This window comes from Trachurus japonicus, chromosome 14 (genome assembly GCF_045865225.1).
Source record: "Trachurus japonicus isolate A0001 chromosome 14, Traja_1.0".
NCBI classification, from domain to species: Eukaryota; Metazoa; Chordata; class Actinopteri; order Carangiformes; family Carangidae; genus Trachurus; species Trachurus japonicus.
The window spans coordinates 29,357,616-29,385,515 of record NC_140920.1 but is presented as its reverse complement, the minus strand read 5'-3'; the positions used below and the strand labels follow the sequence as shown (position 1 = coordinate 29,385,515).

The 27,900-nt window shown below is 41.7% G+C and overlaps 1 protein-coding gene across 1 annotated transcript; it reads left to right on the top strand.

The window, feature by feature from the left end:
- Positions 1-2,934: 2,934 nt before the first annotated feature.
- LOC146975008 (glycine, glutamate and proline-rich protein-like) lies at positions 2,935-27,047 on the top strand. Its single transcript, XM_085798973.1, has 4 exons — positions 2,935-3,004; positions 3,650-3,763; positions 4,509-4,711; positions 26,739-27,047. The coding sequence occupies exons 1-4, from the start codon at positions 3,001-3,003 to the stop codon at positions 27,045-27,047; spliced, it is 630 nt and encodes a 209-aa protein (XP_085655099.1). The 5' UTR covers positions 2,935-3,000.
- The last annotated feature ends 853 nt before the right edge of the window (positions 27,048-27,900 follow it).

The following is a 27,900-nucleotide window of genomic DNA, read 5'->3' as shown; positions in this document are numbered from 1 at the left end:
GGCTGATTCTGTAAGTTCTGTAAGTCTCTCTGATATTTTGAGCACATGACATGAGAGATAACAAGTTTGTCTTACAAATTCTGAAAAAATTATGTCTGTAGAGTGTAAATTGTGGCCGTGCTCACAGTTTATCCAGAAAAAATACAGAATGTTTCTTCACTCTCTCCCACTCTAACCGATGATGTCACGCACTCTGACACGAACATTCTATGCAATACACACCCATTATAAACTCATAATTTCTCCAAAAATGATCATGGTCATTGATCAGGGATTGATCAAAAACTATATGACCTATCAAAACGTGGAGTAATACGACAATACACAAGACTTGTGTCTACTGTTTAAAGTTTAAATGGAGTCTCTAGGTGAAAGTATGCCTGAGCAGTAGACTTTTGTTAAACTCCAATGATTGGTCTTTTTCGCTCTTTTTTTCCCGCCCGTCCCATTGACTTACATGCAAAAATTTTGCGCAGTAAATCGCGACTTACGTCGCGAATAATTCGTACACTGTTGAGAAAAGTAATAGCACACCGATCCCGATCAGGACGCACATTTTGATATATAATTTGTCCTGCAACTCTTCGAGTTGCAGGACTAGTAGCGAACCGAAAGTTGGCCGGAAGTGGAAAAATAACTAGGAAAAAATCCACACAATAACAGTAGTGCCCGGGCTTCGCCCGGGCACTGGTCCCTGCAGCTATTTCATAGCTGTAGGGATCAGTGCCCGGTGCGATTGCCCGTGGCCCTAATAATAAGTATAAAGATTTGAATAACAATAGTGTGAATGCTTCCAGCATTCACACTAATTAATAATAGACAGAATATCTGTAGGACATGAGGGTTCAACTGGAGTTTCAGAGATAAAAACTTTGAATACTCAGCTACATACTCAAGTATCTACCCATATCCTTGGTGTAACTATGTCAATACGTTCAAGTGAAAATAGACAGTTTAAAGTCTGCACTGTTCCTCACTTGCCCATGCACCGTTACTGACAAGATGAAAAGCTGCTCTTGATGTAATGATGATGTCTTACATTAATTCTAACAGTTTGTTTAGAATTCTTCTTAAACATGAGATGTAATGAAATCACAGACATTTCTACAATGTTACTTCTGTGCACTGTCGATGGAAATTCCCATCTGCACATAAACCTGGGAGTTCTGCAGATCAGACATGAAACTACTCTGTTGTACATTTCCTGAGTCAACTTAACTCTTTTGTGTGTGTGTGTGTGTGTGTGTGTGTGTGTGTGGGAGGGGGGCTTTTTTCCTTTAATTGACAGGACAATAGAGATATAGTACAGGAAATGGGGAGGCAAAAAGAGGGGGAATGACACACAGCAAAGGGCTGTGGGCGTTCAAACCAAATCTCAGTTATATGATTTTTTCTTTATAATCTCAAGTATTCTTCAGCAATCACTGTTTTGAAGGTATCGATTTGGCATCGGTATTGAAATAAACCTTATCAATACCCAACTCTAGGCTGAGGGTATTTTTTTCACCTAGAAAGTGACCTGGTGTGATTTCTAAAGTTTTATCTGTGTTCATTGAAAAGAGCAAAGGTTTAACGTGTCTCTTATCTGGATGTTAGAGTTTCATAAGACTTCATAGGATCATTATACATTCTGCTTTTGCTTTTTCTTTTGACTGTATCATCATGACACAGACTGAAACTGAAAGAGATAATCAAAAAAGCAACAGCAAGCAAAAATGATTTTGATGTTAAAACTGTGAGCTTTTAGCTATCATTTACAAAACAAATTAACAAGAAACTAAACACTTTTATAAACACCAAGGCAAATTTACAAGTGGCGAAACAGGTTTACAAATAACATCAACCGGAAAGGGAATGTACCAACTGGGGCGGGTCGTTCACTAACCAGAAGGTCGGTGGTTCGATTCCCGGTTCCTCCTGTCTGCATGTCGAAGTGTCCTTGGGCAAGACACTGAACACACACCTGCCCTGTGTGAATGTGTGTGAATAATTAGCTCCCAAAAAGCCTGTCTGTGAACAGAGCTATGTGAATGTGTGTGAAAGGGTGAATTCGACCATTACAGTGTAAAGCGCTTTGAGTGGTCTGAGTGACTAGAAAAGCGCTAGTATATAAGTGCAAGTCCATTTACCATTTACCAACTCCAGGGTTGAATCGGAAGTGATAACGGGAGCAGCCAATAGGAGTTGTTGTTGTCGTTGATGGAGTTCATGGTGACCCAAGATGGACAGCGATCGGTGCCGTCGGCAGCAATGGTGCCGGCAGTAGCCTATGTGAATTTGCCGTGGTCATTACCGGTACCGGCGCCGTTGCCAGTAGCCACCGTCATTGCTGCCGACGGCACCGATCGCTGTTCATCTTGGGTCACCATGAACTCCATCAATGACAACAACAACTCCTATTGGCTGCTCCCGTTATCACTTCCGATTCAACCCTGGAGTTGGTACATTCCCTTTCCGGTTGATGTTATTTGTAAATTTGTTTCAGGACTTGTAAAAGTGTTTCGTCACTTGTAAATTTGTCTGGGTGTTTTGTTTCTTGTTAATTTGTCTTCTGAAATGTAAATTTGTTTCGGGACTTGTCAATGTGTTATGGTTATGTAATTTTGTTTTATGAAATGTAAAAATGTTTTCTAAAATGTAAATTTGTCTCAAACTTTGTAAAAGTGTTTCAGATTTTGTAATGTTGGTTTGCACCTCCTGGCCACCGTAATAAAAACTTGGAAACCTGGAAATCAGCTGGTTTATTTTCACCAGTGAACTCCAATAGGACACGTGGGAGAGGTTTACTCTCTGCAGGTGAATCACAGACAGATCAGCAACATGGTCATTGTCTTTGGCTGGACTTGAACCTGAATGTTACATGTTTATTGGTGGGAGTGGTCATTTTTAGGTGAGTATATACTGCATACAGCGAGCTACACACAGGTTAGTCTGACAGAGCGACTACAGGAGCAGCAGTGACTCGTCTGAAGAGGTCATCTACACGAGGAAACAGGAGCAATGGGTGCGTTCTCTGTGTCATATATACAGTACATACATTACTGTGGCTGCTGTGTAAGAATGTAGAGAAAATCTGTGGTGGAAATGTACTGTGATTGGTATTCTCCTTGTAATAAGTGGTAACATAGTCTTCGAAGCAGTTGTAGTAAACCTTGTTGCAGTCCTGTTAACACCATTAGTGGAGACATTTGTGTACTACAATAAACCTGGGGGGTAGAGGAAGGACACTAGGGTGACCCACATACAGTACAACCTTGAACTGATCTAGGTTCATATACGTAGGTACAACAACAACTGGGGTAGCCATTCGTCGAGTAACATATCTGACTTGGTTTATTGTCTGGGAAAGCTAGAAGTGCTTGCAGTAATGAAGTAACCAGAGCCATAAAGTGGGGTATAAGAAGGGACTCTCTCTCTGTTCTTGGGACATTACTCAGAGCTGCTATCTGCTGTGCAGTCCTGAGAACTGTTCCCTTCTCTATAGAGAATAAACTTGAGTGCATGCTACGTCTCCTGTCTTGTTCTTTGACTCTCCACCAGCAGAACCAAAATTTCCACGACAAATCTAAACTTCTCCCAGGTCCTCCTACTTCAAGTGCTCATGTCAATTTGCAGAGGAAACATATTCTAATAGCTCCATCATTTGTAGGTTCTTTCGCCTCTTCTATTCCTTCTTCTTCCTCTAAATACGGAGACATCAGTAAAGTGAAAACTACCGGAGCTTCATCTGTCACAGCGAAAGCAGACCGTCAGTCATCCTCAGGTAAACACTGCATTGGTTTATTACTTGTGATATTTAATACATTAAATATTCAAAAACAATGTCAGAGCAGCTGTCCTCCTGTGAAGATGATCTTGTTGAACAACATGTCTAAGTAACTTCATCTTATTTTCTGACATTCTCTCAAAGCCTAAAAGCCCATTGGCCTTTTGTCGAGGTTACCAGGGTGATGCTATAACCTCCTGACTGGCCCACAAAAATCTAGTATCCTCATTGCACTCTGCAGACTGTGTGATTTGTGTGTGTGTTTTAAAAGCTAATGTAATATATTATGACTGAAATATAATTACTTGAATTTCATAATATTACAAGTTTTCATTACGTGTTGTAACCTTTTCTCACACTGATGACTTTATTCTCATAAATGGGAATTGATGATTTTTTTTTTTAATATGACTTTTTTTTTAGTGTTATGACTTTTCTCAAAATTGTAACTTTTTTTCTCAGTAATAGTAGCATGACTTTATTATTTGGAAGTTGTCTGCTCCACATGATGACTCTTTGGTGCATTCTGGTTTGTGTCAAGATGCTCACCCCCCTGTCACCTGTTGAAGTGTTGCCCATGGTCAGGAGGGTGATGCTCCCTCAGTAGAGGTTTCCTTCTCTTCTCTGTATTTGTCACACACATGCATTATATGGTGTGAGACTATAATAAAATGATGTAGCTTAGATGCATTTGTTGCACTAATTTAATGACCCTGTTTTCTGTTGGATTTGTCTCTACAAGGTGTCCCTGCATCAGAGGCCATGGCAGAGCATGACAGTGGCCCAATGAGAAAGTACAAGAACATCATTTACATAGTTGCAGGAGAAAAATCCATCCATCCAGCTCTCATTGCTGCCATCATCTCCAGAGAGTCTAGAGCTGGAGAGGCCATCAAACACACCGGAGGTTTGGGAGACCATGGGAAGGCTTTTGGACTGATGCAGGTTGGAACAACTACTGTTTACTCACATCCTCTTACAGTAGTAGAGAGTCTAATTACAATAACACAAATGTTCATCCCACTGCATTCACACTTTTTATAAGGCTCTGGCCAAGGAAGAGCTCAAGAGAGAGAGTGATACCATGAATCATGGATTTTTTCCTGTAAATAAATGCACAGCTCAAACACTAGACGTGGCTCCAGACATCTTTTTTACTTGACTTAATTTTTTGCTAATGTCAATGTGCTGGTGTGAAGAAGAAAAACAATCAAATTAACCAAACTCATCTTCAGATTCTTTCTATGGAGACACTTTTGCCTGCACCTGTGCAGATTGTCAAGCTATCAGTGATGCCGCAGTATCCCATTTTCCTTCAGAGTTCTCCAGGTAGCAAAACTGGGATAATGGTGTATTCTGGTTTCTGAAATCGGGATATGATGTTTAAATGCACAAACACAAAAACAGGATACTCAAAAATCCAGTCTGTTTTAACGCACTGATGGAGGCTCAAACTACTGGAACTTTAAAGAAAAGTGCTCAGAAAGACAGGCTGGGATACTCAGGGTCCGATTTATTGGTTGGTTGGTTAATTTGGGAGAAAGCCTGTGGGTCTGTGTTAACTCCCAAACACCTCCAAAGAAACTACTAGTTATATCTGTTGGACAGAAACCTCCTGAGATACCACTCGCATGGCGCATGACGTCTGTCCGACTACCCATTTCTCCGACCATACATTTCTTTATTTTTGCGTCCATTAGTCCGACCTCCCATTTCTCCGACTTAAGTAGCCCTAACCCTTAACCTTACCCTAAACCTAACCTTACAACACGTTCTCACTCCCAGTGCGTCAACAGCCTGACGAACGGTCACTGTCCCTCATCGTCACATACCTGACTCATTAGGTGCCCGTTTTTCGTCAGGTTTTGACGCGCTCGGCTTTCAGTTGATTCCAATGCAGTCCCCTTCGCGGCGATATGTGACACTCAGAGCAAGTGATCCAGCCAACCCGGCGCATTTTTGCTGTGTGTGTGTCCGTGAAGGCCTCTTGTTTAGCCGCAGCCAAATCCGATCATCGTTACCGATTGGTTACGTGACTACGCTAATGTGTACACGCACCAAGCTGCAATGATTTTAATTGGATAGTACGATTCAAGTAAATGCAGTTCATTTTAAAGATACAGTTTCACCACAAGTTTAATTTATTCACTCTTTTTATTTTATTTTTATTTTTTTGATCGACCATCCCGATTGGCCAGTGGGTGCTCAGCGTTGCCAGTGGGTGCTCGAGCATCAAACCACCCACGGAATCGGCGCATATGCACCTGCAGATCCGAAGCACGACAGAACCTGTTCTCATGGTGAATTGTGGCTCACAGAGAGAGAGGAGGTTTCCCTGGGGAGCATACGTCAGTCCGACTGCCCAAAAGTCCGACGGCTCATTTCTCCGACTACCCATTCTACAATGTTAAGGTTCAACACGTTCTCACTCCCAGTGCGTCAACAGCCTGATGAACGGTCACTGTCCCTCATCGTCACATCATCATCTCAAACCCAAAGGGCTACTCTGTGGTCACATAAACACCAGGAGCCTGACTCCCAAACGAGAACAAATCGAACATTTACTGTGTGACTCAAACATTGACATATTAGGCATGTCTGAAACATGGCTCTCCAGTTCCTCGCCAGAAGCTGCTATATTTCAGCCAGGTTATTCAGTATTTAGGCAAGACAGAAATGGCAGAGGCGGAGGGGTCCTATTATACATTAAAAACTCACTTAAGTGCATTCGGCTAACTGCACCCAGTGAGGTGAAAATTGAATATGTCAGTGTTAAAGTATCACTCTCTCCTGAAATGTCCTTTGTAATGATATGTGTGTACCGACCACCATCTGCCAAGACAGATTTCTATGACCAGCTCAAACTTTTATTAGACCATTTCAGTTCAAATAATGAAGTTATCCTGGTAGGGGACCTGAACAGGGTTCTAAATTAACTTTTTAGATCACCAGCCAATTTGGCTGGTAACTTTCTAAAGTTACCAGCCAATCAGGATTTCCACTAGCCAAATTTTTTCCGGTGAAAATAAGAGAGATTCTTTACGTTCATACTGTGTTTCCCATGAAAACAGCATGTTTTTAGCCTAGCTATCATACTGACAACTGAAATAATTACTTTCAGGTATTGCGCCTCCTCTATTACAGTTTTTCTCCATTGGTTTGGCTCATTTTTCAAAACAGAAATCACATTCTCAAAACAACATGGACAAACCTCCAAACCACTTGGCAAATGTTCACAAAAGAATTGTATTTCTCATTAATTTCATCACATTGTAGCCTAAATGTCTTCGTACATATTTGCAAATGATTAAGTAGCCTACAGGTAATGTGTGATGTCAAACCTTATAAGCTACTCTTACCCTAAAATCCTGTTTTTATTATTTTATTTTATCATTTATTTATTTATTCAGTTTTACACACAACTGTATTCTGTTAGCTAGACAAAAAAAAAAAAAACTAGTCCAGTAACTATTGTCAATGAAGGACTGGGCTAAGACTGAGAGGTGGACATGGGGGATATTTCAGTGTTTCTCTTCTATAAAACACATTCTACATGTGGGGGCAGAACTCTGTGGGAAACAGGAGAACCAGCTGGACAGGGAACCAGGATTTGACACAACACCGACAAGCACTGAGAGCCAGGTAGTATGTTACTGCAGGACAAGCAGGTCCGTGCAGCAGCTGATCGATTCACATGACATGCAGTTTGCTTGCTGCCTCCCAAAAAGTTGAGCACCGCGGATGAAAAAACAAACAAACCGCGACGCATCGTCTGCCGCCGCTACGGCTTCACCTAGTTGTGAGCGGGCATGTGGCGCGTCTACACGTTGCATCTGAACGGTCCCATGCACGCACACACGCTTCAACTACGGGCCGGTGTGAGTCGCGAGCGACGTGTTGGAGTCTCCTCTCTGCTGTAGCGTGAAACACCGGCCTGCGCGCAGCCAATGGGCGTCTGATACGTCATCACGTAGCATGCAGTGTTCATGGGAAATGTAGTAAGTACTGCCAGGGGGACAAATGACTGAGAACAGTAGAGCGGCTCTGGCCGTGATGATTGCCTTGTGCATCACCGGCCAAACTGGCTAGTAAGTATTTATTAACACCCGCCAAAATGATTTTTTACCCGCATTTGGCGGGTTGGCGGGTGTTAATTTAGAACCCTGGACCTGAACATCAACTGGGATGTAAAACACGAAAGAAAGACTCTGAAACAAATTATGGATCACCATAATTTCTCCCAGTTGATCGAACAGCCCACCAGACTAACACGGCACTCCAGAACAAGAATTGACTTGCTATTTACCACATGCCCTGACAGAGTTGTAAAAACCTACAACCTCCTTACCGGGCTCTCAGACCATAATGCCATCCTCTTTACCAGAAAACTCACAAAGAAACAGCACTGTTTCCATGTTAAACCTGTAAACTCCACCCCCCTCTATGACTTTATACCCAGGAGTCAACAGCAAAATTTAAATGCAGCCCTCCACAACAACAACTGGTCTGATGTTATATCCTGTGAAGATGTCACTTATGCATGTGATCTCTTTACGTAACAGGTCAGTCAAGGAGGTCACGGGCCTTTTCACCTCTAGAGGGAGGGGCAAGAAAAAAAGAAAGCACTTTTTACCATGGTTAAACGAGGACTGCAGAAGACTGATGTGCACGAGGGATGAACTGTGGAAGCAATCATTAAAAACTGGTCTAGCTACGGACCGCCTGAGGTTTACTTCCATGCGAAACAAGGTAACCCAAACCCTGAGGAAGTTAAAAGCAGATTGCTTCATGAAAATTATTGCAAATGCACATGGCAACGGTAAACTAATCTGGCAAAGTATTAACAAACTGACAGGCCAACATTACAAGCCAGAAAACAATAATAATAACCTAGAACTTATTATAAATAACAACCTAGTCATAGAACCTATCAACCTAGCAAATTGTTTTAACAACTTTTTTTCAGAGTCTGCAACTCAGATTGCCAAACTTTTCCCCTCTCCCAAATGCACAGACAGCCCTCTGGACAATAACAAACCCATCTTCTCAATCACTGAGATAACTGACTATGATGTAGCCAGCTTAATCTCGGGTCTTAAAAGCAGCAGTGCAAAGGACGCTTTTGGCCTCAGCAGCACCTTTCTGAAACAACAGAAAGATGCTCTGGTTCGCCCTATCACCTTCATCTTATTAACCTTTCTATTAAACACGCACATGTACCACCAGTCTGGAAAGTGGCAGCTATAACACCCATCTTCAAATCTGGTAAAAAGACTGAACCATCCAACTACCGACCAATAAGTATTTTACCAGTAATATCAAAAATAGCTGAGAAATGGATCAACAGACAATTAATGGAGCACCTTAACCTTGGTCACACTCCACTACACCCCATGCAATTTGGCTTTCGGATCCCACCATTCCACTGAGACTGCCATATGTGTGTTTTTAGAAAAGGTCAAAGGCCTGCTGGACAGAAATGCTTTTGTGGGGGCCACCTTCCTTGACTTAAAAAAAGCCTTCGACTTTGTGAACCATCATGTACTGCTGTCCAGACTGACCCATTTTAACCTCTCAGAACAGTCTTTACAATGGTTTGCCTCCTACCTCTCGGGGAGAAAACAACATGTGGTGGTAAATGCGGTTAACTCAGCCAGCCTTGAGTGCAGTATCGGGGTCCCTCAGGGATCGGTCCTTGGACCAATTTTGTTCTCACTGTTTATTAATAACCTGCCTAGCCTTGATCAGAATGTCCACACTATAATGTACGCAGACGATGTAGTGATCTTCAAGGAAGCAAAATCCATCACAGGCCTCATCTTCCCTCACATCAGCTTTATCATGTATCGAGAAATGGCTTACTGCATCCTGTCTCTTGCTTAACACCAAGAAATCTGCTTGTATGATGTTCAGCAAACGACAAACGAAAATAACCAACTCTAACGTGTTTGTAAATGGTGTGGAACTTGACATAGTCGAGCATTTTAAATACCTAGGCGTTACCCTAGATTCGACCCTAACATTCAAAAAACATGTCAGTATTCTATCTAAAACCACCAAATTTCACCTGCAGAACTTCAAGCAGATCAGACACAACCTGACGGATACAGCAGCCCGAATGTTTTTATTTTCTGTAATCCTCTCCCGTATCGAATACTGTCTTACAAGTTGGTCCCTTACAGGTGTAACCACCCTCAAGTCAGCCAAGTCACTTTACAATAAAGCTCTAAAGGTATTCGGTAAAAAACAAACAAGACACCACATTTGCAACGTCCTTGACAGACACGAACTGCTGAGCTTCAACAACTTAGTTGATTTTAAACAAGCCTGCCTGGTACACAAAACCTTACACAATCTGGCCCCCCACCCCTGAAAGATTTTATAAAACGCACTGATAGCCAACCATCTGCTAAGGTCACAAGATCAGTAGTTAGAGGGGACTGCACTATCCCCTACAGACGTACCACCTTCGGTCAGGCTGCTCTATCCGTCATGGGTTGCAGGACATGGAATAGCCTGCCGCTCACAGTCAGAGAATGCACCACACATATTACCTTCAAAAAGCATTTAAAAAACTGGTTGCTATCGACCTAGACCTGCACCCACTATTAGAAGTGTATACTTATTCCTGATTGTTGTTATATGATTGTGTTGATGTTGTTATTACTGTAACTTTGCTGTGTTGTTACTATTACTACTACTATTATTACTATTATTATAATAACTAACATAGACAAAATAGCAATATGAATAATGCCATCATTAGTCATAGGTCGAGTATGTGTATGTGTGTGTGTGTATGTATGTATATATATATATATATATATATATGTGTGTGTGTGTGTGTGTGTGTGTGTGTGTGTGTGTGTATATATGTGTATATGTATACATGTATATATATATATATATATATATATTCAATAGTATTATCACTTATATTATTATATAAATTTTAGTTATTCATAGCAGTGCAAGTGATTAAATTATATCCTTAGACCTATCATTGAAACACAGCTCAATTAGACATTACTCCTAGGACCCTCTATAGGCGGGTGCATATATGAAAAAAAAACACCTAACCCTAAAAAAATTCTAACAAAAGGTTTCTCAGCTGTTTTTATAGTATTAGATGACCTTAATAACATACTAAAAGTTTACCAAAATTTGACCACTAGAAAGGTGTCATTTTCAAGATGGCGTCCAAAATGGATAGGAAGCCTGGGGAGACACCAGAGGTGAATCGGGTAAAAAAATTTAGCACTTTGATGATTGTAAGCACTTTATCCCATGACACGGTTGCACTTTTGTACTACGGCACCGAATCTGTATTGTTATCTATTGTACTGTAAACTGACTGCTGCTATTTTATAACATGCTTTTGTTTTTATTTATTGTATTTTGTACCAGGGAACATCTATGTATGGGACAGCGGATGGAAATTAGCCTGTGGCTACAATCCGGCTTGTTTACGATTTTATGTTTTGTTCATGAACTTGCACTGTCCCACTTCAAATAAATTGAATTGAATTGAATTGAATTGAATTGACGAAAGTACCAGGCCAGCTGGAAAACAAAATTCCTGTGGATTACATATGATGCATTAAATAACAAAGTGTTCTGTGAAGTGTGCTCTGCTGCTGACAAAATGCATACCCCGTTACTATGTACAGGAGGACATGAGATGGATTCTTACAAGGCTTTTGTGAAACATGCGTTTTGCAGCTGGGGCAAAGCAATAGAAAGATTTCGCTGCCACGAGAAGTCAAATGTCCATCAAGCTGCTGCTAGCATCACAAGTGCTGCTAATGCCGGAGTTAATGTTGCAAATGCTCTCTCTGCCGCCAAGCAAAAGCAAATGGCTGAAGCACGAACTGCATTGTTAAGTATTTTTTCTTCTGTCCAATATTTGGCATGTCAAGGACTAGCCCTTACTTGTGTGCACAAGACATCCCAGAACTAACAGTCCTGGCTCGCTCGAAATGAGTCTAAGTGGCTTTCTCATGACATCCTCCATGTATCTCAAAGGAGGTTAAATCGAAAGCAACTGGACTTAGTTATTTGTGAGAATGAGAATATGAATATGCACAGACATTCTCAATGAAATGACTGAACTATTTGCACATGATGTTCTACGAACACTTAAAGAGGAGATAAAGCGTGCAGAGTTCTTCTCCATAATCATGGATGAGATCGCGGACATCACAGTCAAAGAACAGGTGTCTGTGTGCTTCCGTGTTGTTACTGAATGTCTGGAAATGTGTTGAATGATGTTGCCCATAACATTCCCGAGTGTCGGAACTTCATGTCACTCATTCATGACCTCATAACGCTGATATGCAACTCCCCAAAACAACTGGCTTGGTTTCAGCATTTCCAAAGCGCAGACGGGCCGTCTCTGCGCCCTCTGTGCCCAACGCGCTGGACAGTAAAAGCTGCTTCGCTGCAGTCAATTTATTCAAATTACAGCGCACTACTGGAGTTTCTTGACAACCTGTCTTCAGAAGATAAAGGTGGCGCAGGCGGCAAAGCAAATGATTTACTTCAGCACCTGCAGAAGTTCAGTACATTTTTTTCACTAAAGTTGATGTTGATGTTTTTTCTGCGCGCAGAAACAGCCAATCGCGCACTGCAACACAGCCAGCTGCATTCACAGAAAGCTCTCCAACTCATTGAAATTCTCCGACAGGACATCAAGCATCTTCGTGAAAACGGATATAAAGATTTTTGGCAAAACACAACTGCAGCTGCTGATAGCCTTAATGTTGAAAGCCCAGCCCTGCCAAGGCCAAGAAAAACCCCACGTCGCCTGGATGACGGAGGCGCACCATCACAGTTTCCAGTCACCAGAGGCCATGTACAGACCACAGTTTTACCAGGTGATGGACACTGCAACTTCATCTTTGGATTGCAGGTTCAGTCAAGCTGCATTCAAACACATGTGCAGTATTGAGGATTTTGTGACGGGAAAAGGTGACTGTGGGAGCATCACAGAGTTTCATGGAGATGATCTGGATGAAGGCAGGCTGACACTTCACCGTGACATGTTCATTGACATAACCAAACAGAGGGGTGTTTGCATAAAAACTAGGGCCGGGACTTTAACGCGTTAATTAAGATGAATTAATTACACAAAAATTAACGAGTTAAAAAAATTAAAGCATTTTAATCGTACTTATTTTTGCACCACTGAACGTTTCTCACTGGATGAGTTTCAGGCGTACTGATTACACTGGAGCACAATCATTAACGAGTTAAAAAGCCGCCAACACTGATCACTGCAAGGGAGAGGAGGTGAAAAGAGACAACACCACTGTTACCTGTTGTATACTGGCCTCAGCCTGTACCATCGCTAACACACAGAAACCAGTGAGTAACGAGTCAAAAAGCCGCAGACACTGATCACTGCCTCAGGAGTTTTAATGCAGCCTGACCGCAGCTCAAACCGACCCGATGCCTCAGCACGGCGACCAAGCTTTGATAAACACACCGGACCCACGCTGGTTTACAGTATCCTGCCGTAGTTTAGCCGCTCGCTACCGGAGCTTAATTAAAAAATGTTTTAAAAAGCGCTCGTCGCAGGGAAGCTGAGAACAGCGGAGTGTCCTCTGCTGCAGCTGAACAGCTGACATGTGGTCAAGACGTAGCTACAGACCTGTCAGTGTCTCATGGTGCATAAGACTTCACCCTCAGAGCTCTGTCTTCAGACTGTCCTGATGTCCCTGAACATCACACAGGGACAACATGGAGCTGCCTGTGTGATTACTGAGTTTTACATCAGGCTGAGTTCAACAAATCAGTTTATGCTTCTGTGATTTAAGTGATTAAATACAGTAGACTAGTGTAGTGGCAGGAAAGACCATTTCATCTATGTATCAAATATCGATTAATAAATTAATCGATAATTTGCATCCTTAGTCTGTTGGTCTTGGTTAAGTACCACCTTGAAAAAAAACAAAACAATGTTTTTTTGCTTAAGCTTATGTATTCAGTCATTATTCAATGGTATACTAAAATCCATCCAAAAAAAAAATAGCTTCACACTGTTCTCAGATCAAATATATGCGATTAAAACGCGACTAATTGCAATTAATTAATTACAAAGCCTCTAATTAATTAGATTAATTTTTTTTTTTTTTTGTGGATTTCCTGAAAGGAGAGCATGGCGAGCCGCTGCGGACCCTGCTGCCAGAACTCACCAAACTGATCAGACTTGGACTCACTGTTCCCGTGACCTCTTGCACATCAGAGAGGTCATTCTCAGGCCTACGGAGACTCAAAACTTATCTACGCGCCACGATTGGACAGGGAAGACTCAATCACCTTGCGGTGTTGAACTGTCACAAAAACTTTACAAGGAACCGCAATCAGGATGCTATAGCCGATGAGTTTATCACCCGCACAGCTGCCAGGAGGAGCATGTTCCTCCTTAGGAAATCATGTTATGTTGTGAAAAAAAGTGTTACGTTGTGGCCAGTGTGCATAATACTGCTGCCTTCAGAGTGTGTCGTATTTAGTTGTGGTTGGTGACTATCTGTGCAATAAAAGTCAGTTTGAGACAATCATTACTTTGGTGGTATTTTGATTAATTTGAGCACCAAAAAAAATAAATAGCATATTGTCTACTCAGGTGAACAAGACTTTTTTTTCTTTTTCAATTTTCTTATTTTTTTTGTTTACATACTTTAATTTCTTTCTTTCTTTATATATATATATATATATATATACTGTATATATAGTTATTTTGGCCATCTAAATGTTCTATATGTTTCCATTCCTCCGTAGAGAGCTTTGAATCACCCTGTGTCTAAAGCCTACCACACACATAAAGATAATCGGGCTGATTATGCCCCGATTTTCCCCCTTCCAACCAAAGACAAAAATCGGCCGATTATCTTAAGCTCGTAAGATTATTTTATGAGATTCTCTTGTAGTGTGTGGTGTGTCAAGAGTCAAAATTCTCCCGACAATCAGCTTGGAAAACGTTCGGCGCCGATAATCGTAAATATTAAACATGTTCAATATTTACGATTGTCAGGGGCGATAACCGTGGCCGCCTCAATCAAAAGTCATCTTGTGTGTGGAAAGCCGGTGTTGTGTGGAGAAGTGCCTGCTTGCCGAGACAACACACAACACAACCCACAACACCGGCAATCCCACAGAGAGCCACGGTGCAGCCCTGGCATTACATGAGGTTCACACAGACATTCACGCATACACGGGAGATTTGATAGCCGATAGCAAAGACTTAGCGCTCGTAGCCGGCAACAGCCAGCAATACAGCAGCCATGTTTAAACGATCATGTGACCGCTGCTCACAGCCCGTCATGTGACAGCGCACGGCTCCCTATTGGACAGCCGCTTGACTGCTCGGCGTCCGGAGCCACAGACACACACAGATGGGATCGTTGTAAAGGCTGAAGTGTCCCGCTTTCATTAAAAAAAAAAAATTACGTCGCTCTCATTGTCCATTCCGGAAATAGACCCGAAAGAGTAGCTACAACGACACCCCTGGTATCGCTGCTGATGCCGCGGATCTCTTTCTGAGTTTTCTGACCAGAGGGTCGAGATTCTGAAAAATCTTAATGTGTGTGGTGTGTTGTGTTTGGAATATCGCAGCACACCACACACAATACGATCAAAACTGTCCAATCACAGATTTTTTATCTTCATGTTTGGGGTCTCTCACAGATAATAAATCGGTTGAGATTTAGAAAATATTTATGTGTGTACCAGGCATAAGTGGTTCCAGATAGATAAAGAGGCAAGGCCCTTTGCCTGTTACAGTCAGCTGGAGCTGTTTCTTGTAAATCACATGGTCCTTTTTTAACGCCCTGCTCCTCTGATATCCAGGGGAAAGGAATGCCTCAGCCAGGGAAATCAACCATTAACCACACTCATCCTTTAGAGTCATGCAGCATGCAGCAGCTCTGCTGGCCACAGCTCTCATACAAGTGGGCAATCCCTGGGGGCAAATATCATAGTATTCTGCTGCTATTCACCTGTGAGGACATTTAGGGTCAATGATCTAGACTTCTCTTACACACACTACAATACTCTCTTACACATCATCATCATTTGTTCCTGCTGCAATCGTTTTATATAACACTTGTTCAAATGTTTTTTGTGTTCATCTTTTTTGTCATTGTTGTGTGAGCTACTGGACTAACTTGAATTTCCCTGCTAGGGATGAATAAAGTATTCTCTATTCTCTATCTATCTATCTATCTACACACACTATTACAGTATTATACTCATATTCACACAGTGAGAGAGTTTAGTGGTGTGTGTGCATGAGTTTAGTGGTGTGTGTGTGTGCGTGAGTATAGTAGTGTGTGTGTGTGTGTGTGTGTGTGTGTGTGTGTGTGTGAGTGTGAAAGAGTTTGATTGAAACGGAAGTGAGTTTAAATTCTCACTTTCTGATTGGTTCTTTGCAACACTGCCAGAACTAGAAACTAAATTCAGTTCTGTGTTGTTGTTTTTTACATTGATCCATTCGATTGTTTTCCACCTTATAAAAATATAATCATATGGCATACAATATTCACAGAATTGAGGCATAAAGCAGTTATTATCCCCATTATCTTGTAGTGTATTAGTGATAAGACGTGACCAAAACATGGTGTTGTGATTCAGCCACAGCCGGTGTCCGCTGCTCAGGGCCATCACCGCCTGACGGCGGGGGACGAGCCGAGACTCAGTCGCAATCTTCTTCTTTTCCCTTCTTCTTCTGAGGAAATCCTACTACCCATTCATAAATAGTCGGAAAAAAACTTCACATACCAGACTTACTCCTCCAAGGACATGTCAATATTCCTCCTGGGGGGAATTTTGCTCAATTGACACCAAACTTGCTGGAGAGCATCTTCAGACTGTCCTCCACAAATGATCCACACAGATTTTTGATTTATCAAAAATTAAGCCTACCTTGCATGAAAATGTTTGACTGTAAACATATACCATCCAATTCTTGCTAAATACATTTTCAGTCTGCTCTCATGGGAACAACTGCAGTCAATCTAAGAGTAGCATTTTTAAACATCAGATTTTCTCTTACAGTATGATGCAAAACACTTATTGTTAAAAATAAATTACCAACATCTCCATGCTATCTAGATGCAATTTAGATACAGGACATCGCTGGTACCTCCCTCCCAGCACTACTCAACACAACAAAGAGAAGGACCTGGACCATTTAAATGCACTGGACTTATAGTAGAACATTCATTAAATGTGTGGTACCAAATTAAAAAAAAAAAAACATTTACAGTAATCTAACAAACACTACTATTTTTGCTCCCATTTGTCACAATCAGGCATTTCACCCCTCTCAGTCAGATTCTGTTTTCTCTATTTGGAAAGGGAAAGGCCTACTGTGAAAGACTTAACATAACGTATATGTTTTTGCCTCATTTGACCAACTTAAAGGCAAATTTGATTTACAACCATCTCACTTTTTCAGGTACTTACAAGTCAGGAACTATACTAGAGCAAACATTTTAAAATTTGAAACTTATAACTTATACTGGTTATTGCTAACACCAAACACCTTATACAGTATATGGAGAAAATTTGATTTGAGTTGTCAGGGACTTCAGACAGATTCCATCAGATATGGCAACCATTTCTTGATCATATCACACAGCAGAAAGGACCCTCCTTGATATCCTGATTATGTTTCAATATTTATTTGTCTGTAAATTTTCTAAGTATAATTTTATTACGGATGGCCATAGAAACCGTTATTACTGTATAGAGTACAGCTTTCACCCTTTTTTTCCCTCTAACCTGCTTTGGTGGAGGGGGTGGGAAGGAGGGGGTAATCGTTTAGGTTGTTATGTACTTTGATGTTTTGAAAATGAATAAATAAAGTATTTAAAAAAAAACAAACAACAACAACCTGACACCACCAATACCGGCGCGCTTTGGTTCTGCTATGTAAATAATATACAGTTCCCTTTTAACATTTGTGTGCTTTTAATTACATCCATATGAAATAACAAAAAAATGTATTCCCATATTTAAAACATTAATTATTTCTGTTTTTAACTCAAAAATAATTATTGATTGATTAGAATTGAATGTTGACCAGTGGAAAAGGAAAAGTTGATCTGCCATCTTCCTTACAAGTTCAAAGATTTAATGCGGCCAATAAAAGCAAGATGAAGACATACCATAAACAGTGTGTAATTGTAGCCTACAATAAATATTCAAGAGAGCAGTCATTGGCAGCCTTCATTTTTGTTACTTTTGGATCAAGTGATCAAATGCAGAAGCTTCTGCAAAGCTGAATTCTCTCTGCAAACAGAAACTGAAAGTAGGCTACTTTCAGTTTCTGTTTGCAGAGAGAGGATTCCGGGAAAGGGTGTGACTTACTGTGTGTGTTCATCCAAGGAGCTGTATAGAGCCAAGACAGAGTTGTTGGTTCCACTCTATCTGTGCTTGTTTCAGTGAAATTATTGATTGTGCTTATGGCTGCGATTTGTTATCACTTCAGCCTCTACAAGTTTACTTTTTAACTCTGAGTCTCTGAACACTGGACAGACAGATGTTGTTGTGAGTGACTGTAAGGACAGACTGGATCTTGTGTTTACTGCTGGTTTTACTGGTGTAGTGTGCGCCGACAATGCAGATGTTATCTCAAGTAATCATGCTCTGAAGCTCACAACTTATTAAAATGAAACACTCATTTTTTGAGTACTAACTAGGTCTACGTTTTTGGTCTATTAACAACCTACGTCAGACCGCCACAGGCTGACACAACAGCTGTAGAGAGAGGGAGAGAGAGAGATCATGTTTGCCTTCTGGCAAAAACAGAAACGAGCCGATTAGAAATGAAGAGGAAAAACCACAAATACATGTAAAGGAGACATTGTCCTGTCCTCAGAACCTGAGCGAGGATCAGATGGTGGCTCAGGTTTAGTGATGCATAAGGAAACAGCCACTGTCAGCTGCACATCTGTCAGCAGGTCTGCTCCACGCAGACACATCACAAACTTTATTTTGTGAGGACAGTTTTATAGATAGAGAGAGAGAGAAAATATTTTCTTTTTTATTGTTGCTTTATCTGTTTTCTTTTCTCGCCATGTTTTTAAAAAATGTTCTTATGTTCTTTTAAAGTCTGTGTAAAGTGAAATACGAAATTTGAATGAAAACATCATACATGTTAGAATATGGTTCTTGAAAACATGTGAAAAATTGATAACTATAGCCCTTAACTGTGGAGTTTGAGGATGAATTTGTTTTTGAGGAGCAGGAGAAATGGTGACGTAGTTAAATCCCAGCTGGAGTGCTGGCCCTGCCCCTAACAGCTCGATGCCAGCACAGCTATAAAACTGAGTGCGCATAGAAAATTAGCAGCAGATACACCCTTATCAGTGGGGGGACATGATACACAGACAACTATGAGGGCTGCTGCCATCAGCACGGGAGTCTCCGCTCGGAAAGGGTGTGACTTACTGTGTGTGTGTCTGATCCAAGGAGCTGTATAGAGCAAAGACAGAACAATTGTTTCTAAGCCTCATCTCTGGTAAGTACATGAACTCACTGAGTTGTTGGTTCTACTTTATCTGTGCTTGTTTCAGTGTCGAATGTCAGTTCTCAATAAGTAGTCACCTGTAAAATACAGATGATAGATTTTATTGATACCAATGCCATTATTGATTGTGCTTATGGCTATGATTTGTTATCACTTCCTGTAGATTCCCTGTGTACAGCGCAGTCAGCCTCTATAGGTTTACTTTTTACCTGAGTCTCTGAACACTGAACAGACAGATGTTGTTGTTAGTGACTGTAAGGACAGACTGGATCTGGTGTTACCGCTGGTTTTACCAACACGTTCTCACTCCCAGTGCGTCAACCCCCTGACGAACGGTCACTGTCCCTCCTCGTCACATGCCTGACTCATTAGGTACCCGTTTTTCGTCATGAGGTGACGAGCGGGGATTTCAATTCATTCCAATGCAACCCCCTTCGCGGCGATATGTGACGCTCAGAGTAAAGTGATCCAGCCGACCGGACGCGGCGCTGAACGACGCACTGAGCTGGAAAACTTTTTTTCCCCTTTGAAGCTTTATTGAACCTGGTGTGTCTGACATAGCTTTCATCCAAGCCGTCATTTTGGTTATTATTTATTTACTGATCTTGGCGTTGGTGCAGAATAATAAATAAACAAACAAACAAACAAACAAATAAATAAATTACATCCTTGTCGGAAGACCAGACGGGGTGGGGGTGTGTAATAAATAAAGAAAGAAAGAAATATTTTTGTCCCGTGCGTAATTGTCAAGATCCGCATTTCGATTAAACTCGCCTTTCTTCTTTTGTACGAGTTGTTGGACGACTGCATTTTCATTTCATTTACTTATTTCCCTGTCCTAAGTCATGTTTATGGATACACAGTTGAACATATTGTCATTTTACCCTCGGCATTTTCCCCTCACTTTGCTGAATATCTGTTGATTCATGTCATAAACACGTTTTGTTCATTAAAAATATGTGGTGTTTATTAAAAATATGTTGTTCATTCAAATCGGTTGTTGTTCATTGCAGAACAATAGAATATTAATACGGTGATTTATATACAGATATTGATCGCGCAGTGTGACCACAATCACTACGCACGGAGGCGTGAGGGACATTTGAAACAGCTGTATCAATCGTCCCTGCAGCGACTACTGACACTTCAACCTGTTTTGGCTCTAAACTTCAAAACTATGACACTGCATAGTTTAGGACCTGTTTATGTACGAATTCATCTGTTGTTAGGTCATATTATTATTGCATGAAACACACAATACAACTTTTGATCACAAAAAAACTACCGCACGTAACATTTTACTTTCCGTAGTAAAAAAAAACAGGTTCGCGCTAATAACTTTTGAATGGCGTGACGTAATTTCACAAGCTTTCCCAGGATTGGTCGGTGTTGAGTGCTGAACTAGAGGATGTGACGTCATTGCAACGGCGCCACCGGTCGCGACCATAGACTGCGACACTGCCATCTACGGCGTCTGGACGGAACTACAACACCTTAACAGTGTGTTTGTGATCATGAGGAGTGGAAATTAAGCCATGTTGATTTAATTCAACAGCATGTGAATAAACAGTGAGGAATCAGAACAGTTAGACAGCTCTTTTTCAACAAAGTCCAAATAATTCAAGTAACTCAAGTCATATAGGCCTTTTTTTTTTTTAATTGCAGAAAACAACATTTCTCCCCCCTTCTCCCTCCTCCCGCCCAGGAACCTTAGTTTATAATATAGTGTAGAATGAACCCGTCCACTGTAGTAATGTTTATGCACAACTGCACCACTTTAGCCAGCTCCTTTATTTCTGGTTTTACATTGGACAAACTGATTAAGGCTCCATTTTCAGGAGACACAGCTATTCTTTAATAACTTCCACATTCGTTGGGTTACGTTCAGAGGTTTATCAGGGCAGGGCCTAGGGTCATCCAGTGTTAGCAATTACAGACCCATCTGACCTTCACAGGGGTCACAGGTCAACTTTTCATGTGAAATTTGACGATTTTTGCTATCAATTCAGGCATAAAACACCAATACTTGGAGCTGGGAAGCTGAAATCTTTAGATTCTAGTCCAGACCTTGGAGCAGATTGACGGTGCCAAATATCAGAGCTCTGCTCCACTCGGAAGTGTCCAAAATGGCCAAAAAGCAGTGTTCATTTCTAATCCCCCATTGTGTACAAGACTAAATTCAACAGATAGTCTTTAATAACTTCCACATGCTTTGAGCTGGAAGTCTGAAAGTTTCAGGGTTTTGTCAGGGGCCTAGGGCCACCCATTATCTGAAATTTCAGACCAATCCCACATTCAGAAGGGGTCAAAGGTCAAGGTTTAGTGTGAAATTTGACGATTTTTGCTATCAATTCAGGCATAAAACACCAATACTTTGAGCTGGGAAGCTGAAATCTTTAGATTCTAGTCCAGACCTTGGAGCAGATTGAAGATCAGAGCTGTGCTCCACTCAGAAGTGTCCAAAATGGCCATGGTAAGTGTCAAAGGTCACAGGGGTCAAACATCAAAGTTAATCCTAACAAAACACACACGCTTTAAGTAATCATCATGAAATTTAGATGAGTTGTATATCAGAGAGTCCTCTATCATTATATTGTATTCCCATTGCTCTGGGGGCCACAGGGGGCCCCTGGGGGCCACTTCGCTTTCCCATGCTCTCACAGATTTGGGTGTCGGGTCAGTGGATAAGGGCCTCACAATGAGTCCACAGGCCAAGTTTCAAGTGATTCGGTTGGTTTCTATGGAAACAGCGGCCTCCTGGAGACAGAGGAATGCGGCTGTTTGAAGCCCCGCCTCTCGAAAAGTAATGGCTCAATCAGGACCGAACGCACATCAACGCGTTCGTCTTGGGCCCCCGGAACCACTGATATCAAATTCAGAACTGTACGACTTTTAGAAATATATTTCATCCATTTCAGCTTTTCTGACTCAGAAGGTCTCTCAGGCATTAAGTCTGAGACTCATTGTGAGGCCCTTATCCACTGACCCGACACCCAAATCTGTGAGAGCATGGGAAAGCGAAGTGGCCCCCAGGGGCCCCCTGTGGCCCCCAGAGCAATGGGAATACAATATAATGATAGAGGACTCTCTGATATACAACTCATCTAAATTTCATGATGATTACTTAAAGCGTGTGTGTTTTGTTAGGATTAACTTTGATGTTTGACCCCTGTGACCTTTGACACTTACCATGGCCATTTTGGACACTTCTGAGTGGAGCACAGCTCTGATCTTCAATCTGCTCCAAGGTCTGGACTAGAATCTAAAGATTTCAGCTTCCCAGCTCAAAGTATTGGTGTTTTATGCCTGAATTGATAGCAAAAATCGTCAAATTTCACACTAAACCTTGACCTTTGACCCCTTCTGAATGTGGGATTGGTCTGAAATTTCAGATAATGGGTGGCCCTAGGCCCCTGACAAAACCCTGAAACTTTCAGACTTCCAGCTCAAAGCATGTGGAAGTTATTAAAGACTATCTGTTGAATTTAGTCTTGTACACAATGGGGGATTAGAAATGAACACTGCTTTTTGGCCATTTTGGACACTTCCGAGTGGAGCAGAGCTCTGATATTTGGCACCGTCAATCTGCTCCAAGGTCTGGACTAGAATCTAAAGATTTCAGCTTCCCAGCTCCAAGTATTGGTGTTTTATGCCTGAATTGATAGCAAAAATCGTCAAATTTCACATGAAAAGTTGACCTGTGACCCCTGTGAAGGTCAGATGGGTCTGTAATTGCTAACACTGGATGACCCTAGGCCCTGTCCTGATAAACCTCTGAACGTAACCCAACGAATGTGGAAGTTATTAAAGAATAGCTGTGTCTCCTGAAAATGGAGCCTTAATCAGTTTGTCCAATGTAAAACCAGAAATAAAGGAGCTGGCTAAAGTGGTGCAGTTGTGCATAAACATTACTACAGTGGACGGGTTCATTCTACACTATATTATAAACTAAGGTTCCTGGGCGGGAGGAGGGAGAAGGGGGGAGAAATGTTGTTTTCTGCAATTAAAAAAAAAAAAGGCCTATATGACTTGAGTTACTTGAATTATTTGGACTTTGTTGAAAAAGAGCTGTCTAACTGTTCTGATTCCTCACTGTTTATTCACATGCTGTTGAATTAAATCAACATGGCTTAATTTCCACTCCTCATGATCACAAACACACTGTTAAGGTGTTGTAGTTCCGTCCAGACGCCGTAGATGGCAGTGTCGCAGTCTATGGTCGCGACCGGTGGCGCCGTTTGCAATGACGTCACATCCTCTAGTTCAGCACTCAACACCGACCAATCCTGGGAAAGCTTGTGAAATTACGTCACGCCATTCAAAAGTTATTAGCGCGAACCTGTTTTTTTTACTACGGAAAGTAAAATGTTACGTGCGGTAGTTTTTTTGTGATCAAAAGTTGTATTGTGTGTTTCATGCAATAATAATATGACCTAACAACAGATGAATTCGTACATAAACAGGTCCTAAACTATGCAGTGTCATAGTTTTGAAGTTTAGAGCCAAAACAGGTTGAAGTGTCAGTAGTCGCTGCAGGGACGATTGATACAGCTGTTTCAAATGTCCCTCACGCCTCCGTGCGTAGTGATTGTGGTCACACTGCGCGATCAATATCTGTATATAAATCACCGTATTAATATTCTATTGTTCTGCAATGAACAACAACCGATTTGAATGAACAACATATTTTTAATAAACACCACATATTTTTAATGAACAAAACGTGTTTATGACATGAATCAACAGATATTCAGCAAAGTGAGGGGAAAATGCCGAGGGTAAAATGACAATATGTTCAACTGTGTATCCATAAACATGACTTAGGACAGGGAAATAAGTAAATGAAATGAAAATGCAGTCGTCCAACAACTCGTACAAAAGAAGAAAGGCGAGTTTAATCGAAATGCGGATCTTGACAATTACGCACGGGACAAAAATATTTCTTTCTTTCTTTATTTATTACACACCCCCACCCCGTCTGGTCTTCTGACAAGGATGTAATTTATTTATTTGTTTGTTTGTTTGTTTGTTTATTTATTATTCTGCACCAACGCCAAGATCAGTAAATAAATAATAACCAAAATGACGGCTTGGATGAAAGCTATGTCAGACACACCAGGTTCAATAAAGCTTCAAAGGGGAAAAAAAGTTTTCCAGCTCAGTGCGTCGTTCAGCGCCGCGTCCGGTCGGCTGGATCACTTTACTCTGAGCGTCACATATCGCCGCGAAGGGGGTTGCATTGGAATGAATTGAAATCCCCGCTCGTCACCTCATGACGAAAAACGGGTACCTAATGAGTCAGGCATGTGACGAGGAGGGACAGTGACCGTTCGTCAGGGGGTTGACGCACTGGGAGTGAGAACGTGTTGGTTTTACTGGTGTAGTGTGAGCCGACAAGGCAGATGTTATCGCTGAAAGGAATCCTGGAGCTGGGGCAGGGCTTTACAAAGTTTCACAGTTTCAAAGGGACCCTCTGCCAGACTGGCGCAAAAAAAGTCATGAGGTCGGACTCTTACTGGTGTATTAAAGGGAGACGCTGACTTTTTTTTTTCCGTGTCTTGCCTCACTCCCGAGTCCATGACAAGCAGATAGACACCATCCTTTCGACTGTGCGTGCAGCAACAAGGGAGATACGGACATTAGCTTAGCTAAAACGTGTGGATGAATGGATGTGGATAAAGTGATATATTTACAGAGTTTAGAGCTAAAATGAAATCAGCTTCTGACTGCTGATTTCAGCTCGGGTAGGAGGCAGGCTAACACTACTTACACTTCCAGCGTTTGAGCTAAGCTAATTACGGGCGATATCTCCCTTGTTAACGCACAGTCGAAAGGATGGTGTCTATCTGCTTGTCATGGACTCAGGAGTGATGCAAGACATGAAAAAAAATGTTGGCGTATCCCTTTAAGGATAAAAGTGTCACAAAAAAGTAATTAAATTCCATTCATTTTTTAAATGTTCTTATGTTCTTTTCATGTTCCTTCTTTTATTGTTATTAACACTTATTAACACTTACAACTAGCTCCAATAATTGACCTATGGCTAAGCCCCGCCCCCTCCACTCACTCGGACAAACAGTCAACTTTTGGTGACAGGCTCTATGGCAGCTGTAGGAGACATTTCACAGGAGGCAATTGATGATTTGTGTGGGAACTAACTGCAGCTTCCGTGAAAAACGATGGAGGACTTCTTGCTGTGTCTTTTTCAGGTATTTTACTGACACAAGACTATCAAAGTACAACAAAAACACGACTACTAACAAGACAGAAACAAACTCCGAAACTAATCTCTTTTCTTTCAACTGTTTACAAATGACAATTTCTTCTTCTACTGTTTGTTTACTTGTAAGTTCAGAGGTCAACGTTCGAACAGTAGAACGCCCCTTGTGGTTTAAAAGTGCAACATCACATATCAGTATAGAAATCATGTACTTTATGGAACTTTACTTTTCCTCAGTACTTAACTTTTATCTTTTATCTATCTAATGTAATCAGGAAATATAATCTATTAATAAATAATGATATCTAAATAAATAATAATGATCAAGGATACAACATTAAAGGACAATTCCAGGTCTAAAAGAATGAATCTAAAGATTTTCAGTTTAATGTCTCCTGTTTTGCGGTAGTTGTATCTGTCCCCGCGTCCCCACGGCAGCGATGAATGGGTGTGGATGTAAGTTCCGCTGTTTAGGCTGTTTACAGCCCTCAAAGCCACAATTTTTTTCCACAGACAGCGTCAGATGGCGACTCAAACATGCACCGAGAAGTTTATTTACTTCAACAAGCCGACATGTTTGTAAAACTAGATCTAATTCAAAGTCTCCCGGAGTCTCGCGCGAGACCCAGTTGCCGTGCTCGGTGTGTTCAGGTGCAGTGGGAAAAGCTACCGTTTGTGTCATAAACACAGGAATATCAACTCTTTACTTGCTTCAAGTAAAAAAAACTTCTCGGCGCATCTTTGAGTCTCCACCTGACGCTGTCTGTGGAAAAAAATGTACACTTCAAGCAAGTAAAGAGTTGATATTCCTGTGTTTATGACACAAGCGGTAGCTCCTACTGCACCTGAACACACCAAGCACTGCAACTTCGGGCTCCCGCGAAACTCTGGGAGACTTTGAATTAGATCGACTTTTACAAACATGTCGGCTTGCTTGAAGTAAATAAACTTCTGGGTGCATGTTTGAGTCTCCATCTGACGCTGTCTGTGGAAAAAAAATGCGGCTTTGAGGGATGTAAACAGCCTAAACAGCAGAACTTACATCCACTCCCATTCATTGCTGCCGTGGCGATGCAGGGACAGACACAACTACCGCAAAACAGGAGACATTAAACTGAAAATCTTCAGATTCATTCTGTTAGACCTAAAATGATATGAAAATACACCCCCGAGTTGAATTCGCCTGGAATTGTCCTTTAAGGGCTCTATTTTCCTAGACTAGGTGCAGGCGTGGCGGATCTGCCCTGCGCTTCGCCTTCGCCTCGCCAACGGGGCGTGTCCAGGAGCAGTTTGCAATTTTCCTTCATTGCACGGTGAAGCGCAGCGGGGCGCATCCCGCCTACTTCCCTCCGACCGGCGCAAGTGGCATAGAGGGAGGAGAGAAGGCGTGGAGTGGGTTTAACACAGCTGAGTCAGATCTTCCTTCAAATGAGGTACTCTCCTCGCCTTTAAATCTGCCACACGCGAGGCGCAAGTTTGATTTCACTGTGGAAGAAGTAGGCAGCCGTGAGACGGGAGGAAACTGATGTTCTGGTCCGGTCCAAGCTCGCAGTGTCCGAATATATGGTCGCGCAAACAGACCTCATGGGCTGACTATGCAAAAGTAGTCTGGGAGGGAGGAGGTTATGATGTTATCCAGGTTTGCTCTGACATATTGAGAGCTGTTGCCCAGTAAAAAAAACAACAACAACACACACACACACACACCTTTTCCTTTAATAAAGACACTCATATTTATGGTGCGTTCCAGGCAGGCTTTTTAACCCGTAAGTCACGACTTCAAGTCACCAGTTACGAGTTTGTAGCGTTCCAGGCAAGTTACGAGTTACGAACTGGGAACTGGGAGTAGATCGATCTAGTACGAGTTCACAGGTGGGAAGTTACGAGTTTGACTGAACGTTCTAACGGGTAACCATAGGAACAGGTCGGAAAAACACGAGTTACGGGTTGCCTGGAACGCACCATTAGTAACCTATATTTAAACCCGTGTGCACAGATCACAACATAAACAAACAGCTGTGCGTAAAGGAGGCATCGCGGAGCGTCACTCTTTTTCTTTTTTCTTTAGAATTTACCTGAGATGGAGATGTGAATAATATCTGCTCACTATGATGCCGAGGCTGATTGTGGTTTGCTGTGAGAGATGATAGTTTATTTGTTTTCAGTTTTATTTGTTATGGTCGCGTGACGATGCGGCGCTGGCCCGCTAATAAATCAATAAGTAAATAAATAAATATAGCGGATCATCGCAACGGCACAGTGTGTAGTGTCAACACAGCAGCGACATGCAGTCATCACTGTCCTGCTCTTGGGACGTCCACGGCTGCTTTTTTGTCCCAGTTCCTCCCTGGTTTCATCTGTGTTAATTCAGTCAGGCTG